The 20,205-nt window shown below is 42.8% G+C and overlaps 1 protein-coding gene across 1 annotated transcript in view; it reads right to left on the bottom strand.

Moving 5' to 3' along the window:
* The window catches only part of LOC137261169 (low-density lipoprotein receptor-related protein 4-like), a 128,617-nt gene that overhangs the window by 3,022 nt on the left and 105,390 nt on the right, over positions 1 to 20,205 (bottom strand). The window contains exons 19-36 of the mRNA XM_067798874.1: positions 18,594 to 18,795; positions 18,010 to 18,199; positions 17,565 to 17,696; positions 17,259 to 17,396; positions 16,374 to 16,632; positions 12,566 to 12,728; positions 11,819 to 12,041; positions 11,266 to 11,397; positions 10,607 to 10,784; positions 9,957 to 10,175; positions 8,278 to 8,372; positions 7,733 to 7,881; positions 7,222 to 7,366; positions 4,906 to 5,016; positions 4,274 to 4,349; positions 4,018 to 4,085; positions 3,646 to 3,736; positions 2,252 to 2,399 (exon numbers count right to left, since the gene is read on the bottom strand). Of these exons, the coding sequence (XP_067654975.1) occupies positions 2,252 to 2,399; positions 3,646 to 3,736; positions 4,018 to 4,085; positions 4,274 to 4,349; positions 4,906 to 5,016; positions 7,222 to 7,366; positions 7,733 to 7,881; positions 8,278 to 8,372; positions 9,957 to 10,175; positions 10,607 to 10,784; positions 11,266 to 11,397; positions 11,819 to 12,041; positions 12,566 to 12,728; positions 16,374 to 16,632; positions 17,259 to 17,396; positions 17,565 to 17,696; positions 18,010 to 18,199; positions 18,594 to 18,795 (2,719 nt within the window). The remainder of the gene's footprint in view (positions 1 to 2,251; positions 2,400 to 3,645; positions 3,737 to 4,017; positions 4,086 to 4,273; positions 4,350 to 4,905; positions 5,017 to 7,221; positions 7,367 to 7,732; positions 7,882 to 8,277; positions 8,373 to 9,956; positions 10,176 to 10,606; positions 10,785 to 11,265; positions 11,398 to 11,818; positions 12,042 to 12,565; positions 12,729 to 16,373; positions 16,633 to 17,258; positions 17,397 to 17,564; positions 17,697 to 18,009; positions 18,200 to 18,593; positions 18,796 to 20,205) is intronic.

Raw genomic sequence — 20,205 nt, 5'->3', positions numbered from 1 at the left:
ACTTAAATATATCCCCACACTCAAACGAGGCAGCACCTATCTATTTGTCTGTTTGTCTGTCTGTACTACGGTCTGTCTGTCTGTCCTGCTCCAACAAACTGAGTATGGTTTTATTCAATTAATAGCGATAGTACTGCAATATCACAGTGAGGGATGACACAAATGGGCCTTGAGAAAAAGCAAACCGTTAACCATTAAGCTACCCTACTCCAATAAACATCACTGAAATATCTTATAATATTCATAACAGCATCACAATGTACTGACTGTATACTCACACCAGGTGGGATGTTATTAACTGTATACTCACACCAGATGGGATGTTATTAACTGTATACTCACACCAGATGGGATGTTATTAACTGTATACTCACAGCCAGTGGGATGTTATTAACTGTATACTCACACCAGATGGGATGTTATTAACTGTATACTCACACCAGATGGGATGTTATTAACTGTATACTCACACCAGATGGGATGTTATTAACTGTATACTCACACCAGATGGGATGTTATTAACTGTATACTCACAGCAGGTGGGATGTTATTAACTGTATACTCACAGCAGGTGGGATGTTATTAACTGTATACTCACAGCAGGTGGGATGTTATTAACTGTATACTCACACCAGGTGGGATGTTATTAACTGTATACTCACACCAGGTGGGATGTTATTAACTGTATACTCACACCAGGTGGGATGTTATTAACTGTATACTCACACCAGGTGGGATGTTATTAACTGTATACTCACACCAGGTGGGATGTTATTAACTGTATACTCACACCAGGTGGGATGTTATTAACTGTATACTCACACCAGGTGGGATGTTATTAACTGTATACTCACAGCCGGTGGGATGTTATTAACTGTATACTCACACCAGATGGGATGTTATTAACTGTATACTCACACCAGATGGGATGTTATTAACTGTATACTCACACCAGATGGGATGTTATTAACTGTATACTCACAGCCGGTGGGATGTTATTTACTGTATACTCACACCAGATGGGATGTTATTAACTGTATACTCACACCAGATGGGATGTTATTAACTGTACACTCACCAGATGGGATGTTATTAACTGTATACTCACACCAGATGGGATGTTATTAACTGTATACTCACACCAGATGGGATGTTATTAACTGTATACTCACACCAGGTGGGATGTTATTAACTGTATACTCACACCAGATGGGATGTTATTAACTGTATACTCACACCAGATGGGATGTTATTAACTGTATACTCACACCAGATGGGATGTTGTTAACTGTATACTCACACCAGGTGGGATGTTATTAACTGTACACTCACAGCAGGTGGGATGTTATTAACTGTATACTCACACCAGGTGGGATGTTATTAACTGTATACTCACACCAGATGGGATGTTATTAACTGTATACTCACACCAGATGGGATGTTATTAACTGTATACTCACACCAGATGGGATGTTATTAACTGTATACTCACAGCCGGTGGGATGTTATTAACTGTATACTCACACCAGATGGGATGTTATTAACTGTATACTCACAGCCGGTGGGATGTTATTAACTGTATACTCACACCAGATGGGATGTTATTAACTGTATACTCACAGCCGGTGGGATGTTATTAACTGTATACTCACACCAGATGGGATGTTATTAACTGTATACTCACACCAGGTGGGATGTTATTAACTGTACACTCACAGCAGGTGGGATGTTATTAACTGTATACTCACACCAGGTGGGATGTTATTAACTGTATACTCACACCAGATGGGATGTTATTAACTGTATATTCACACCAGATGGGATGTTATTAACTGTATACTCACACCAGATGGGATGTTATTAACTGTATACTCACAGCCGGTGGGATGTTATTAACTGTATACTCACACCAGATGGGATGTTATTAACTGTATACTCACACCAGATGGGATGTTATTAACTGTATACTCACAGCCGGTGGGATGTTATTAACTGTATACTCACACCAGATGGGATGTTATTAACTGTATACTCACACCAGATGGGATGTTATTAACTGTATACTCACACCAGATGGGATGTTATTAACTGTATACTCACACCAGGTGGGATGTTATTAACTGTATACTCACAGCCGGTGGGATGTTGTTAACTGTATACTCACACCAGATGGGATGTTACTATCTGTATCTCACTGCAGGTGGCATGTTAACTGTTCATGTAAAGTGGAGGCTATCAGGAACATACTTACATCTCGTTTATGATATCGGAACCTCTGCCAGGGTCTCACAGAACGGCCATGATCAGAATTGATGGTCTCAGAACTGGCTTTTTGATACGTTGGGTTAGCGTAGGTCAGTGTTGTAAACTCTTCCACATTGTACTGACGACGCTTTTGTCTGAAATGTACAGTTACCTGGATAAAAGACCTGAAAACTATATACAAAAAGATTCATGATGATAAACGTGATATATCAAACATAAGTTTAAGATGAATCCCAGATCAGCAATATTCAAGCCAGAGCAGCCTGGGAATAGCAGTCCAGTAACTAACTGTGACTTGTGTGTTACCTGATCTTATTACTCAACCGTGAAAGATACCACACAGTACTGATTTCACAGCAATATCATTCTATAGTAATATCTAGCGTAATATACTTGTGTAATATTGCTGGATATATGATGTCATAAAGGGTTCCAGGAATGACTTTACAATGATAATACCTCTGTCACAATGGTATTAGACCTTGCTTACGTCAAGGAAGCTGAGTGTCATCACACTACAGGAAGTTTCCATAAACTTATGTTAAAGAGTAGTGAAAAGAATACTAAATGCGCTTCCATAAAATACCACTTTTTAAACTCATGAAAGATTTACTATCAACCAAGCAAAACAAATCATTAGCTTGTTACAAGTGTGTATTTTCTGTATATGTTTGTTATTAATTCACTAATAATTATTATTTGGTCACAACATTTAGTGTTTTGAATACTAAATATGATGGGTCACAATTCGTTTTAATAGCTGGTCAACACTTTTAGCATTCTGGCTTTCTGGAATTTATCTGCTCCTGGTTTTCTATGTGTTTACTTATTCGAGGGCATTCTACAGTGTTGACGATAGTTATGTGTGCCCGAACTTTCGGGAAATAACTTAGAATATATAAAAAGGCTGGTTGCAGTGTTGAGGGCAACACTCATTCATATTAAGTGGAATATACATCACTGCCAACGTTTGATCATCAAAACCCGTAAACGCCTGACTTACATTATCCGCTGTCAGACCTATCACTGTGTTTACATTCTGCGATAGTTGATTCTCTCTCGCACTAAGACTTTGGTGAGTTTACAAAATACATTTTGTGTCCCACTGACTTAGACTCTTGAATTGTATTTGTAATCAACATTGTGACTATTGACTTGTGAGTTTGTATACCTTGCTCTCGTTGCAAAATAATACATAATTTGAACGTTTATGACTTGCCTTTGTTCTGTTTTGCTGGTTCACAAGGGGATTTCTTACATCGTTTGTCACGGTAAATCTTTAACCATAACACGCTCATTTAACAAAAATGGAATTAAATGGAAGGTTGTTTATTATCCTGTATAAATGTAACTGTTGTTTTCTGTATACTTGACACCTACCTTTTCCACAGGACAAAAAACACAATGAAGCCAATGAGGACGATGACGGTGATGATGCCAAGGATGATGTACGCTGTGCTGATCCTCTGAGCTGAACACAACATTAGATAAACATTATGTCATGGTGACCTCATACAGAATACATTCTCAGGACCCCCTTAGCAATGGAAGGAATTACGGCAAATTTGAAGGAATTGCATCTCAAATGTAAACAAACACAGCCCACTCATGAAACAATTGCAGCGATATCGGTAGTTTAGCAGTAATAACATAAACATAACGCCCCTATTGGAAGCAATGTCAGTAATACTTGAAACACACTCGGCCATCTTCGGAGATTTCTTATAAACCTCTCAACATCAACACACTCACCATGGCTTGACACTGCTAGCGTGTCTTTGCTGCAGAGTCCAGTCTCAGAATCCTCATCCGAACATTCCCTGTAACAAGAAGCATGATGTCTGACTTGGATATTACTCAATGAGCCAGCAGATAAAAACATAATGGCAGGTCAAGAGGTGAACCAAAGATGACTTAAAACAATTTGACAAGTTTCACAGTCAAGTTATTCAGCAGACTTATGCAATGGAAAGGCTGGATGGATGGAGATTCAAGGGAGACAACTCACTCATTTGGTTCCATGTGGGAGTTGATGTCAATATTGGGGATGTCTGGGTTGTGAGGAAGGTTGGCTGCCCGTGGAACTGAAACATATAACTCTTGCATTGTTACCTGCCAATTATGGAGCACAAGATTGTGTCTTGCAACATGACACGTTGTTGCAGACGATAGCAACTGTAAGATATGCTGTCTGTCAGGGGTGCAACATATAGCCTGGCAGAAAATGTTTCAGGATGGTGTTTGGTAACTTTCCTTTAAAACTGTAAGTGCTATCCGTTTCCAGTTTGGTATGAGGCTTTATTATTCTTCTACCACTGAGGATTTTAATTGTCATAATTTATCACTCCATAATAAGAAAGTTGTCTATGAGAGCTGTCATTATTTCAAGTCCCAACAACACCTCACATGTCAAGGGTGTTGAGCTACTTCCTGTAACAGCGACCCGGTCATGCAAATAGGCAGGTCACATGTCAAATCCTTACATTATGCTCGGCAGATCCATCCTTAAACATTTTCTGCCAGATTATACAGTGACTCTCACCTGCCATACAGGGCTGTCTGTCAGGGGTGTAACATACAGTGACTCTCACCTGCCATACAGGGCTGTCCGTCAGGGGTGTAACACACAGTGACACTCACCTGCCATACAAGGTTGTCCATCAGGTTTGTTGGGACACTCACACACATAGCCATCAGGTCTGGCCAGACACAGGTGAGTGCAGCCTCCATTCTGGCTGCAGCCATTGGAACCTGGGGAGGAAACATGAATACATCTATGTAGCTCCACTATGTACAACCACTGCCTTTCCTGATGAACAAACACCCTTTCAGGTTCCCAGTACAGATCACAACCACTCACCAATGCTAGTACACGTCATTCTGCTGTATGTCCCACTGTTCCTCTGTCTCTCTGGTGCTACCATGTGGATCTCCATCAAACCCCTCTCCTGTATGACCAACCCTCACTGTAAGACCACACCAACTCCGACTCTTCCCACTGTACCTGTCTGTCTCTCTGGTGCTACCATGTGGATCTAAATCAAACCCCTCTCCTGTATGACCAACCCTCACTGTAAGACCACACCCACTAGGACACTTCCCACTGTACCTGTCTGTCTCTCTGGTGCTACCATGTGGATCTAAATCAAACCCCTCCCCTGTATGACCAACCCTCACTGTAAGACCACACCAACTCCGACTCTTCCCACTGTACCTGTCTCTCTGGTGCTACCATGTGGATCTAAATCAAACCCCTCTCCTGTATGACCAACCCTCACTGTAAGACCACACCAACTCCGACTCTTCCCACTGTACCTGTCTCTCTGGTGCTACCATGTGGATCTAAATCAAACCCCTCTCCTGTATGACCAACCCTCACTGTAAGACCACACCCACTAGGACACTTCCCACTGTACCTGTCTGTCTCTCTGGTGCTACCATGTGGATCTAAATCAAACCCCTCCCCTGTATGACCAACCCTCACTGTAAGACCACACCAACTCCGACTCTTCCCACTGTACCTGTCTCTCTGGTGCTACCATGTGGATCTAAATCAAACCCCTCCCCTGTATGACCAACCCTCACTGTAAGACCACACCCACTCCGACACTTCCCACTGTACCTGTCTGTCTCTGGTGCTACCATGTGGATGTCCATCAAACCCCTCCCCTGTATGACAACCCCTCACTGTAAGACCACACCCACTAGGACACTTCCCACTGTACCTGTCTGTCTCTCTGGTGCTACCATGTGGATGTCCATCAAACCCCTCCCCTGTATGACCAACCCTCACTGTAAGACCACACCCACTAGGACACTTCCCACTGTACCTGTCTGTCTCTCTGGTGCTACCATGTGGATCTAAATCAAACCCCTCCCCTGTATGACCAACCCTCACTGTAAGACCACACCAACTCCGACTCTTCCCACTGTACCTGTCTCTCTGGTGCTACCATGTGGATCTAACTCAAACCCCTCTCCTGTATGACCAACCCTCACTGTAAGACCACACCCACTAGGACACTTCCCACTGTACCTGTCTGTCTCTCTGGTGCTACCATGTGGATCTAAATCAAACCCCTAACCTGTATGACCAACCCTCACTGTAAGACCACACCCACTAGGACACTTCCCACTGTACCTGTCTGTCTCTCTGGTGCTACCATTTGGATCTAAATCAAACCCCTCCCCTGTATGACCAACCCTCACTGTAAGACCACACCCACTAGGACACTTCCCACTGTACCTGTCTGTCTCTCTGGTGCTACCATGTGGATCTAAATCAAACCCCTCCCCTTTTTGACTACCGCTCACTGCAAGACCACATCTGCTTGGACTCTACTCGGTGCTACCATATGGATGTCCATCAGCCCCTTGACATGTGTGACCACCCCTCAGTGTAAGACAAAACCCACTGTACCTGTCTGTCTCTCTGGTGCCACCATATTGATGTCCATCAGCCCCTTGACATGTGTGACCACCCCTCAGTGTAAGACAAAACCCACTGTACCTGTCTGTCTCTCTGGTGCCACCATATTGATGTCCATCAGCCCCTTGACATGTGTGACCACCCCTCAGTGTAAGACAAAACCCACTGTACCTGTCTGTCTCTCTGGTGCCACCATATTGATGTCCATCAGCCCCTTGACATGTGTGACCACCCCTCAGTGTAAGACAAAACCCACTGTACCTGTCTGTCTCTCTGGTGCCACCATATTGATGTCCATCAGCCCCTTGACATGTGTGACCACCCCTCAGTGTAAGACAAAACCCACTGTACCTGTCTCTCTGGTGCCACCATATTGATGTCCATCAGCCCCTTGACATGTGTGACCACCCCTCAGTGTAAGACCATACCCACTGTACCTGTCTGTCTCTCTGGTGCCACCATATTGATGTCCATCAGCCCCTTGACATGTGTGACCACCCCTCAGTGTAAGACCATACCCACTGTACCTGTCTGTCTCTCTGGTGCCACCATGTGGATGTCCATCAGACCCTCAAGTCGACTCTGTATGATTGTACGATCCTTGCCATCATGTTTGCTGGCTCGCTCGATGTTCTCTGTCTGCCAGTCAGACCAGTAGATGTAATCTTGATACTGAAACATGACACAGGTAAAGGTCAGCAGGTACCACATACTGACAACTCTGGTGCATCCACTTGTATAGCCACAGCATTCCAGGGAACAGTCCAGGGAATGACACAGAGACCAGTGAATACAGAGTGTAAGGTCAATGACACTCTATCAACAAGACACAGACCTAACTGTACGGAGGAAATAGGGGAGATCAGCCACTCTGTTCATGACTGTTAGCATGATTGATATGTTAAATGTTTCATATGTTTGATGCTTGAAATGTTTGATGGCTGATATATTTGATAGATGATACTTGAAATGTTTGATGCCTAATATGTTTTATGTCTAATGTGTTTCATGTGGGTGATGTTTCTTTCTGGTGCCTACCACTGTGAGGCCAAATGGATGAGGTATCTTCTCCAACAGAGTCGCTCGATTCTTGCCATTGAAATCAGATGTTTCGATTTTGTCAAACTTTGCATCCACCCAGTATAAGCGTTTGGCATGGTAGTCCACCGACAGACCATTGGGGAAACCTGCAACACCAGGAGGTTCAGTGAGGGCAATAGAGTGAACACTCTATGTCAGTCAACATTCTGTCAGAGGGCAAAACCTGTCTTTATCTCTGACAAGATATCTCAATCTGTGTCTGTCTCCACTTGCCTGTTTATGTGTATCGCTTTTCCATCTGTTAATATCTATCTGCCTGTCTGTTCATTTATCAATACACGTCTGATGTTGTATTAGTAACTGTAGTGACCAAAAGAACATTCACAAAAACATTACTCTGAAAACAATTTGCCCTGAATCACCATAAGTGGTCTGCACATAGCAGTAACTAACAATGAAATACACAGTACTCAGTAACAACAAATGGGGGCAATCATTACACAAAAGTTTCTTGTCATGCAATCAACAGAACATCTGCTCACCAAGGTTGCTGTGGACAATAACTTTCCTCTGTTCTCCATCCAGATATGCTCGTTCGATCTTTGGCTGTGCTCCCCAATCAGTCCAAAACATCAGTCTGAAGAAAATATAACACATTTTCCAACACATGAGAGAAAGATCTGAATGAATGGACAGGAACAAGAGAGAGAGGACAAACATTTATCTCAAATGTGTAAATGACCAAGAGTCATCTATCCTTTCTATGGGAAGAATGCAATAGTCCAAGAGTTACCTACCCTTTCTTAAAGGTCACATGCAACAAAAAAATCAAACATAATTAAAACACATTTATCACTTATTCATGGCATATAATATGCATTGCTGCTTTTCAAAATACAAATAAACAAAATTATAAGCTTACAATCATGATTCAAAAGTGCAATATTTTGTACTTGGGCTTACTTCCCTCAAAATGAAGCCCTCGGGAGACCGAACCCAGTCATAGCGGGTGGATGTGCACTAAAGTGTAACGATGGCTTCTGACTGGCTGTTTCATTGCTGATATGCTGAGGGTTCATTATGTGTACAAAAAGATGATCTGTTTGAAGGGCATTTTAGAAGTATAGCGAGTCACAAGAAAGTAAGATTCTTTATGGGTAACAACTTCTTTTTGTGGGCTTGATGCGTCGTTTCAGTATGGATTCATATACTGTTGTCAAACAAAATCATATACACTAAAAGAAGTCGTTATCCATGAATGTATATAGAGATGTTGGGTTTGGAAAATACATGTTCTCTGAATTTGCGCTCGATCCAATCAAAAATCATGTCAGTGGAGATGGTAAACTACTGCATGGCTGGTATCAGTCATTCGTCCAAGTACAAAGCAGGACTTGAAACTGACAAGAGTTTGCACCAGTTTCCGTCAGATCCAGTCATCCAAAAAAATGAATGTAGTTTGTTTGCAAAACCCGGACATAAAAACATGTCATGTGTATCACACGTGCCTAATTACATAATGTGGCAGAGACGGCACTCGGGTGCACGAGTCATAAATCAACTTATTTTCTTTATGTTGTATAGTCTGATAGGTGTTAAGTTCAAATTGCACGTGGTCAGTGATTCAAGCTGTGTACTGCATGTTGTCTTTAGCAGACAGGCAGACATATAAGTGTGAATAAAGGAGACACTGAGCTTTCTCTGTAACAGAGACTGCTTACCACAATCAACAAGATAATTTTCTTGCTTGTGTACACAACCAAGATTAGACTAAGGTTCACGACCTCAGACGCTGGGCATGCATACTGTTTCAAGCTCCGCGAACCTATTCACAGCACATGAGTTATGGACGCAGCACAGCACAGCTGTTGAAACCAGTTTTCCTCCCAGCGCTGGGGGGAATTTAGAGAAATGTTTGAACTCCGATTTCGCAGGCTTTTTTCTCATAGTGTTTTTTTTCAACTATCTAGGTTGAATTGGCATTTTTTATGATTTGTTTCGGTAAGTGCATACCGAAAGGTACCAGAATCTGCAAAGTTGTGTTTTACGTTGCATGTGACCTTTAAGGAAGAGCATAATAGTCCAAGACTTACCTACCCCTTCTTAGGGAAAAGAGCAATAGTCTAACTGTTACCTACCCTTTTTAAAGGAAGAATGCAAACAGTCCAAGAGCTATCTACTCTTTCTTAGGGAAGAGTGCAAAAGTCCAAGAGTTACCTACCCTTTCTTCGGGAAGAGTGCAATGGCCCTGGGTTCATCCAGCCGAGCTGTGATGAGAGTTTTCCTGCAGGTGCCATCCAGTTTGGCTACCTCGATGACATCGCGGCCAGTATCAGTCCAGTAGATGTTCCTGCCAATCCAGTCTACAGCCAAGCCATCGGTTGTTGACAACTGCTTCTCAACCACATTCTTGGTTGCACTGCCATTGAGGTCAGCTTGTCTGTCACAATAAAAAGTTTTCTTTAAAGTGTATTGACTAATGTACAGCCCTCTCAATCATGTTCTGAATAAATGTCTTAGGCTGATACCACAATTAAATTAGAAATTACAAGCATGAAGAACACTTGAAATCCAGTAGGTCACTTTATCATATACGTCATAGATTTTATCTCATAGCTTGTCTAATAACATGAGCCAGCTTATCCTTGCAACATCACCACTATACTCTGAACAGGGTTAAGGTTAGTGAACCAGCTCACCACTGCAACATCATCACTATACTCCGAACAGGGTTAGGGCTAGTGAACCCTGAACAGGGAGTCAGGTCAGAAGACATGCAGTAAGTGGAGACCAGTACATCTGTACTCCAATAATGGTTTGTCTCTGTCAATGTCAGTCCCTAGTAACTGTCTGTACTAGTGTATCCCCTACCTGATGACATCAAGGTAGACATCAGAGTAGAACACCTTCTTCTCCTTGAAGTCAAAGTCGATGGCGACAACATTGTGCAGGTCAGGGATAGGGAGGTAGACATCTGTGTGGTCATAGCTGTCCAATGAAATGCGACGAATGCTGCCGCGACTTGCAAACAGGAGATATGTCTGGGGAACTGAAGACACACAGATGATCGTAAACAAGACATAGAAAAAATGTATAACAATACAGACAGTATAGGCTAAACAAGCTAAACCTAGACTTCAAATAATAGTGCACTCAAATGGGGAAATAAACTTGGTTTTCAGCATATTGTGCATGCTTCACTAAGCTCGCTCACTACTGTGTACTTCATCTCAGTGTAACCCCCAACTTCCAATCTTCACAGGTCCCTCTCAGTGTAGCCCCCAACTAACAATCTTCACAGGTCCCTCTCAGTGTAGCCCCCAACTAACAATCTTCACAGGTCCCTCTCAGTGTAGCCCCCTACTTACAATCTTCACAGGTCCCTCTCAGTGTAACCCCCAACTTACAGTCTTCACAGGTCCCCTTCAGTGTAACCCCCAACCCCAACTTAAAACCTTCATAGGTCCCCCTCAGTGCAACCCCAATTGACAATCTTCACATGACCATCACAGTGGGAAACCCCAACTTACAATCTTCACAGGTCCGTCCATCTTCCTTTAGCAGGAGCCCCGACGGACAGGCACAAGTGATCCCCTGGGGGCGGGGCAAGCACAAATGTGAACATCCTCCATTCTTTTCTCCGCACCGATTCACGTGAGTCTCTGGGAAACGGAAACATTGTTGATCACAAATATAAAAAGCACACCTGATCAACATTCCAACCCCCCTCCCCCACCACATATATAACCCTACTTCCACACCTTGTCTGATCCAGTCTATTACTAGTCATCCTACCCCCTATCCAATCATCCACCTAGTCAATCTGCTCTATACTACCCCCTGCCACCACTATCTAAACATCACAACCATCCACCCAGCCCATTCATCAACACATCCACCACTCCCATCATTACCCCCTGAAGCTTCCTCGCAACTTCCTGACATTCACCCACCGCCAATACTAGCTGACCTGCTGGACTGACAACCCATTCCCACCAAACCATATACATTACCAACCTGTCAATCCACCCAATCTAAATACCCTGCTGATGTACCCACCCTGCCACTGGCTCATCCACCCACCTTGCCTGTTGACCTGCACAGCATGCATGTCCATGATGCCAGGCAGATTCTCCCTGATCTTGGTTGGGTTAGAGCCGGTGTTCTTGTTGGCCTTGTGCACTGCGGTGGCCTGCCAGTCTGTCCAGTAGACGTAGTTGCCAGCCACCGTCAGGCCATAGGGGTGGGCCACATGGTCCACGAGTTTCCGCCGCCGATGGCCGTTCAGGTCAGAGCACTCAATCAACTGAGGAGGTATTACAAGATGCATTGACAAGAGATGATAGGACAATGTGACTATTACAACTGTTTAACTCTACTTAGAGTATATTTCCATGTGACAGTCTGATATTGACAACATAAGCAGTGCCATCTATTTATGGTTCTTAATTGTCCATAACATGTGGTAGCATCTAATAATTTGTTTCTAAATTTTAAAAGGCTTCATGTCTGTAGGGGTAAGCATGCCTAAAAACTGAATTGACCTTAGACACATATCTAAAAAAGTCTTTTCAAAAGATGACCCATATCCAAAAGATAAACATGTAACAGATCAGGTGAAAGTTGATATTTTAGAGCTATTTCTTTTCTTACAGCCTTGACCTTTGATCTTTTCAAAGATTCTGCTGAGAGAATTCACAGAACCATTGAGAATAAGCCCATGGAAGGACACTGACTGCTGTCAGTCACCTCTGCACAGGACATAAATGAAGCATGTCACTGGCCGGCAGATTTTAGCTGAATGTCTCTGAAGAAACTTTAATTACCCACCTCAGTTCGAGCATCTGCCCAGATGATGCGAGATGTTGGGATGTCAATCACCAGGCCATTAGGCCAGGCCAAGTTCTCCCCAATGATGAGATGGCGGTTGTTGCCATCCATGTCAGCACGTTCAATACGAGGAATCTTGCCCCAGTCTGTCCAATACATATACCTGTGGAAAAAACAAACACAGTTGTACAAAAGAAAGACATGGACATATAACTAAAGACATAGCTACCAACCAGCAGCATAATGTTGGACCATAACAGTGAACACTCAACATACCCAGCAGCATAATGTTGGACCATAACAGTGAACACTCAACATACCCAGCAGCATAATGTTGGACCATAACAGTAGCACTCAATATACCCAGCAGCATAATGTTGGACCATAACAGTGAACACTCAACATACCCAGCAGCATAATGTTGGACCAAAACAGTAGCACTCAACATACCCAGCAGCATAATGTTGGACCATAACAGTAGCACCCAACATACCCAGCAGCATAATGTTGGACCATAACAGTGAACACTCAACATACCCAGCAACATAATGTTGGACCATAACAGTGAACATTCAACATACCCAGCAGCATAATGTTGGACCATAACAGTAGCACTCAATATACCCAGCAGCATAATGTTGGACCATAACAGTAGCACTCAATATACCCAGCAGCATAACGTTGGACCATAACAGTGAACACTCAACATACCCAGCAGCATAATGTTGGACCATAACAGTAGCACTCAATATACCCAGCAGCATAATGTTGGACCATAACAGTGAACACTCAACATACCCAGCAACATAATGTTGGACCATAACAGTAGCACTCAATATACCCAGCAGCATAACGTTGGACCATAACAGTGAACACTCAACATACCCAGCAGCATAATGTTGGACCATAACAGTAGCACTCAATATACCCAGCAGCATAATGTTGGACCATAACAGTGAACACTCAACATACCCAGCAGCATAATGTTGGACCATAACAGTAGCACTCAATATACCCAGCAGCAAAACGTTGGACCATAACAGTGAACACTCAACATACCCAGCAGCATAACGTTGGACCATAACAGTGAACACTCAACATACCCAGCAGCATAACGTTGGACCATAACAGTGAACACTCAACATACCCAGCAGCATAATGTTGGACCATAACAGTGAACACTCAACATACCCAGCAGCATAATGTTGGACCATAACAGTGAACACTCAACATACCCAGCAGCATAATGTTGGACCATAACAGTGAACACTCAACATACCCAGCAGCATAATGTTGGACCATAACAGTAGCACTCAATATACCCAGCAGCATAATGTTGGACCATAGCAGTGAACACTCAACATACCCAGCAGCATAATGTTGGACCACAACAGTAGCACTCAACATACCCAACAGCATAATGTTGGACCATAACAGTGAACACTCAACATACCCAGCAGCATAATGTTGGACCATAACAGTGAACACTCAACATACCCAGCAACATAATGTTGGACCATAACAGTGAACACTCAACATACCCAGCAGCATAATGTTGGACCATAACAGTAGCACTCAATATACCCAGCAGCATAATGTTGGACCATAACAGTGAACACTCAACATACCCAGCAGCATAACGTTGGACCATAACAGTGAACACTCAACATACCCAGCAGCATAATGTTGGACCATAACAGTAGCACTCAATATACCCAGCAGCATAATGTTGGACCATAACAGTGAACACTCAACATACCCAGCAGCATAACGTTGGACCATAACAGTGAACACTCAACATACCCAGCAGCATAATGTTGGACCATAACAGTAGCACTCAATATACCCAGCAGCATAATGTTGGACCATAACAGTGAACACTCAACATACCCAGCAGCATAACGTTGGACCATAACAGTGAACACTCAATATACCCAGCAGCATAATGTTGGACCATAACAGTAGCACTCAATATACCCAGCAGCATAATGTTGGACCATAACAGTGAACACTCAACATAGCCAGCAGCATAACGTTGGACCATAACAGTAGCACTCAATATACCCAGCAGCATAATGTTGGACCATAACAGTGAACACTCAACATACCCAGCAGCATAATGTTGGACCATAACAGCAGCACTCAATATACCCAGCAGCATAATGTTGGACCATAACAGTGAACACTCAACATACCCAGCAGCATAATGTTGGACCATAACAGTAGCACTCAACATACCCAGCAGCATAATGTTGGACCATAACAGTAGCACTCAATATACCCAGCAGCAAAATGTTGGACCACAACAGTGAACACTCAACATACCCAGCAGCATAATGTTGGACCATAACAGTAGCACTCAATATACCCAGCAGCATAATGTTGGACCATAACAGTGAACACTCAACATACCCAGCAGCATAATGTTGGACCATAACAGTAGCACTCAATATACCCAGCAGCATAACGTTGGACCATAACAGTGAACACTCAACATACCCAGCAGCATAATGTTGGACCATAACAGTAGCACTCAATATACCCAGCAGCATAATGTTGGACCATAACAGTGAACACTCAACATACCCAGCAGCATAATGTTGGACCATAACAGTGAACACTCAACATACCCAGCAGCATAATGTTGGACCATAACAGTAGCACTCAATATACCCAGCAGCAAAACGTTGGACCATAACAGTGAACACTCAACATACCCAGCAGCATAACGTTGGACCATAACAGTGAACACTCAACATACCCAGCAGCATAACGTTGGACCATAGCAGTGAACACTCAACATACCCAGCAGCATAACGTTGGACCATAACAGTAGCACTCAATATACCCAGCAGCATAATGTTGGACCATAACAGTGAACACTCAACATACCCAGCAGCATAATGTTGGACCATAACAGTAGCACTCAATATACCCAGCAGCATAACGTTGGACCATAACAGTAGCACTCAATATACCCAGCAGCATAATGTTGGACCATAACAGTGAACACTCAACATACCCAGCAGCATAACGTTGGACCATAACAGTGAACACTCAACATACCCAGCAGCATAATGTTGGACCATAACAGTGAACACTCAACATACCCAGCAGCATAACGTTGGACCATAACAGTGAACACTCAACATACCCAGCAGCATAATGTTGGACCATAACAGTGAACACTCAACATACCCAGCAGCATAACGTTGGACCATAACAGTGAACACTCAACATACCCAGCAGCATAACGTTGGACCATAACAGTAGCACTCAATATACCCAGCAGCATAATGTTGGACCATAACAGTGAACACTCAACATACCCTGCAGCATAATGTTGGACCATAACAGTAGCACTCAACATACCCAGCAGCATAATGTTGGACCATAACAGTGAACACTCAACATACCCAGCAGCATAATGTTGGACCATAACAGTAGCACTCAATATACCCAGCAGCATAACGTTGGACCATAACAGTGAACACTCAACATACCCAGCAGCATAATGTTGGACCATAACAGTGAACACTCAACATACCCAGCAGCATAATGTTGGACCATAACAGTAGCACTCAACATACCCAGCAGCATAATGTTGAACCATAACAGTGAACACTCAACATACCCAGCAGCATAATGTTGGACCATAACAGTGAACACTCAACATACCCAGCAGCATAATGTTGGACCATAACAGTGAACACTCAACATACCCAGCAGCATAATGTTGGACCATAACAGTAGCACTCAACATACCCAGCAGCATAATGTTGGACCATAGCAGTAGCACTCAACATACCCAGCATCATAATGGAGAGCTATAGCTCGGGGCTTATCCAGGTCGTCCCAGATCAACACTTTCCTCATCTTGCCGTTCAGACTGGCAACTTCAATTCGGTTGCGGCCATCATCAGTCCAGTAGATCTTTCCCCCGACGGCATCAACAGCAAGCCCGTCAGCTGTGTGGAGACCCTGGCTGATCACAACTTCATATTCAGACCCGTCCAGGTTGGACCGAGCAATGTGATCCAGCACTGTGTCCGTCCAGTACATCTTACCTGAAACACACAATTGGGAGTTGGTCACCTGACAAACGTGTGACTGATATAAGGTCCTCCTGACCTTTGCCTAATTTTAGTGCAGTCTTGTATGCATCTTAATGCTAACGGAACAGCAATATTCAAGATGATTGGTTCAGTGAGAATTTCCTGCAATCAGTTACAACAGAGGCAAAGACACTCAGGTCCTGATATCATGAAACACCTAAGTTTTTACTCAAATTTCAAACTGATTTTGGCAATTTGAAACAGCTGAAATCTTAAATCAACTACATTTTTCCACTAAAAAGACCAAACAAGTTTAGTAGTCTATCAACCAAACTCAAAATGTCTACTATGCTTGAGTTTAATATCGATTTCAGTTCATTCTGGAAAATGCATTTTCTTGCATTTTCTCAAATTTGAGTAAAAACACTACTTACATCTAAACTTAAGTCTCAACTCAGGCATTTGTGTTTTGAGAATCAGAGTCTGAAGAGCTTAAATATTAAAGTATTCATGAAGAGAGAGTCCACACTCTACTCTTCAATACACACAGTTAATGTTCAACTTCAACATTGTCGACTTTGATGGTGTTGTATTAGGTCTCTGACAGGATCATGTCATGACATCGAATTGACATTTACCTTCAACACCATCAACATCGATGGCGATGGCGTTCTTCAGCTCTCCAACAGGTATCACAACATCAGCATAGTAGTCAACATCCAGTGAGATCTTGCGAATGTCGGTGCGACGTGTGAAGATGAGGAAGTCTGTCATCTCTGGATAAGCGTAAACACAAGCAGATAATGAATGAATGCTGTTATATTCCACAGTCAAAAATAATTAAATGATTCTCAAAAATACCAACAGTGAAATTAAATTAAATTGAGGTTTAAAGGATCACTGCAAACAGTGCAGTACAATGTACACAGCTATCCCCAACTCACCTGCAGCACATGTTTTCTGGTCGTCCTTCAAGAGTATTCCCGTGGGGCAGGCACATGCATGACCTCGAGGTAGTGGTGCCAGCAGACACAGATGACTGCAGCCGCCGTTGTTGGTGCTGCACATGGTGTGGACTGAAGGGAGGAGACATACATATAGTAGATACAGTACTCTAGACATTGCACCGATCTGATCTCACACTGTACCTTTTACTCCAGTTATCATGCAGCAATTTACCTCTTTCTGATACATGCTACATGGATCAGCACCTAGCTGGATGGCATCTTTTCACCACAGTTTCATACATAGATCAACATATCCCACTTCTAGGTCACAGAATCTATCAACAGCATCAAAGTCTTAAGCTAGTCCATGACAGATCCAGCTCATCAAACCCTGTGTAATTTCAAGGTCAGAGTTACTTTTGTCCAAAGGTCTTGGTCTCACCTTCATCACGTGACCTGTGGAAGACATGGATGTCCATCAGATGGCCAAGGTCCCACATGAGGACGCCCCGCTCCGACCCAGTGTACTTGTTGGCATAGTGTATGCTCTGTGTTTCCCAGTCCGTCCAGTACATGAGGGAACCCTTCAGTGCCAGGCCGAATGGGTGGTGTAGACCAAGGGCAATCACACTCTGCGGACACAAAAACATGGAATGAATCCTGCCACTGACCCTTACTGTAATGTATATCTAAAGTCTTCCATACAAAATATATAAAAAAACAGAATGCAAGATTCCAGATAGTAACAAACTAACACAATTACGCACCAATGCCTAGTCAATAATCACTCTCACCAACCACTCAACCATACACATGCATACTCGTTAAAGCTAGCCTTCAGTAAACACTTTCTTCAGAGAAGCAACCCTCAATCCTCAACAAACATTCTTCACAACTGAAACCCTCAACAGATTCTCCATAAATATGACCCTCAACAAACAGACACTTGTGTATTCTGAGACCTATCACAGACCCTTCATAAAGCTGGCCCTCAACAAACAGGCTTCTGTGTATTCTGGGACCTACCTTCCTCTCTGCTCCATGCAGAGAACATGATTCGATAGTTTTCTCTCCTGCATCTGTCCAGTACAACCGACTCTTGTCATAGTCGATGGCCAGACCATTGGGCCAGGTAAGGTTCTTGTTGATGAGGATGATGCGCCCACTACCATCCATCCCTGACCGCTCAATCTTTGGCTTCTTGCCCCAGTCCGTCCAGTACATAAACCTGGGGGTCCAGGTCAAAGTGATATTACTCCCACCAAGAAACACAACTTTATTTCATGTAAATAAAAAAAAAATGTGTTGACAGAGCATTTCTTACCAATACAAGTCGAAATCCCAGTAAATCAGACATGGAAGCTGAGATCATACTTTGTGAAACTGTTGGCATGTATGACCTAATGAATACACGCTCAGCTAAAATAGACAGTTTGGGACATTCTACAGTGTACCATACTGCAAGCTCTATTTCCACAGACCTCAAAATATTATTCATACTATTGACACATATTTTAAACATGCTTCATTCTGTACTGATACTTGACACAAGATGGTTTCCCCTACAAGAGTACTTAAAGGGGCACTGATGCAGAGTGAATAATGCTTCTTGCCAACGGTCTAATTACGAAAGCAGACCACAAATTGGTCAGCGCCCACTCCTTCGACCGTGACGGACAAAGGAACTGGGCTCCTGTCCATATTAGCAGAATTTCTTCACCTAAGCAGTCAGGAGGCCGGATGCCCATCACATGCCATTTGTTTAAAAATATCCATGGTATTCCTTGTCTGATCGTAACCATATATCCCAGCAGTGTAGTTCTTTTCGGATGCTTGGATGGTATACTTACTGATCCAATTTGATCCTATTTCTGTGTTTTTAACCTCGATATTTAATCATGTTACATCAAAATATGATGTCTACAGGCACGTAGCAAGCCATTTGTTTCAGTACGGAAGATTGCAAAGCTTTATATTTAGGTAGTTTTGAGTGTTGGTTGAGCTGTGATAGCAAATAGCATACGTAAATTTTGGTAGCTATGGTAGCTACAATGGTTTATTATTTATGATAATAATAACACACAGTTGATGTATTTGAATTCGTAAACCAAAAAACGATGACTTTGCCTTTGGTAGAGAAATCTGAAAATTGTCTTACGTAAAAAAAACCTTATTTCACCTATTTACCCAAAGTACACAGCAAATGCCTGTGTGTATTCCTTATGTAACGAAATTCCGTTGGTATCCTCAAAACAGTTTCGGCCCATAAGTGTTTTCAGGCTGCATGCGACACAGAGATTACATCTTCCTTGCTGTAACTCGCGTTTGATGGTGTAAACCTACACGTGTTATTTGTCATCATTCTCTGGATGGTCAATTCATGAATTTATAACAGGTATAATTAGTAGCAACACCACTTCGGTTACTCAACAAAGGTTCCCATTTGGCATTTCTCCTGTCTGGAGTAAATACTCAACATTATAAATTAAGGTCTGTAATGGCAAATGTATTGTATGTTATGTAATATGTGCATGTAAGTGATGCAAGAGGGTTTATCAGCTGAGTTACAAAAACAAACATCGATCAAAGGATTAACCGATAACACACTGATTGATTAATTACTTTTATCTTCTAGCGG

The sequence above is a fragment of the Haliotis asinina genome, chromosome 14, assembly GCF_037392515.1.
Source record: "Haliotis asinina isolate JCU_RB_2024 chromosome 14, JCU_Hal_asi_v2, whole genome shotgun sequence".
Taxonomy (NCBI): Eukaryota; Metazoa; Mollusca; class Gastropoda; order Lepetellida; family Haliotidae; genus Haliotis; species Haliotis asinina.
The sequence above is the reverse complement of the archived record's forward strand: the minus strand, read 5'-3'. Positions and strand labels throughout refer to the sequence as shown.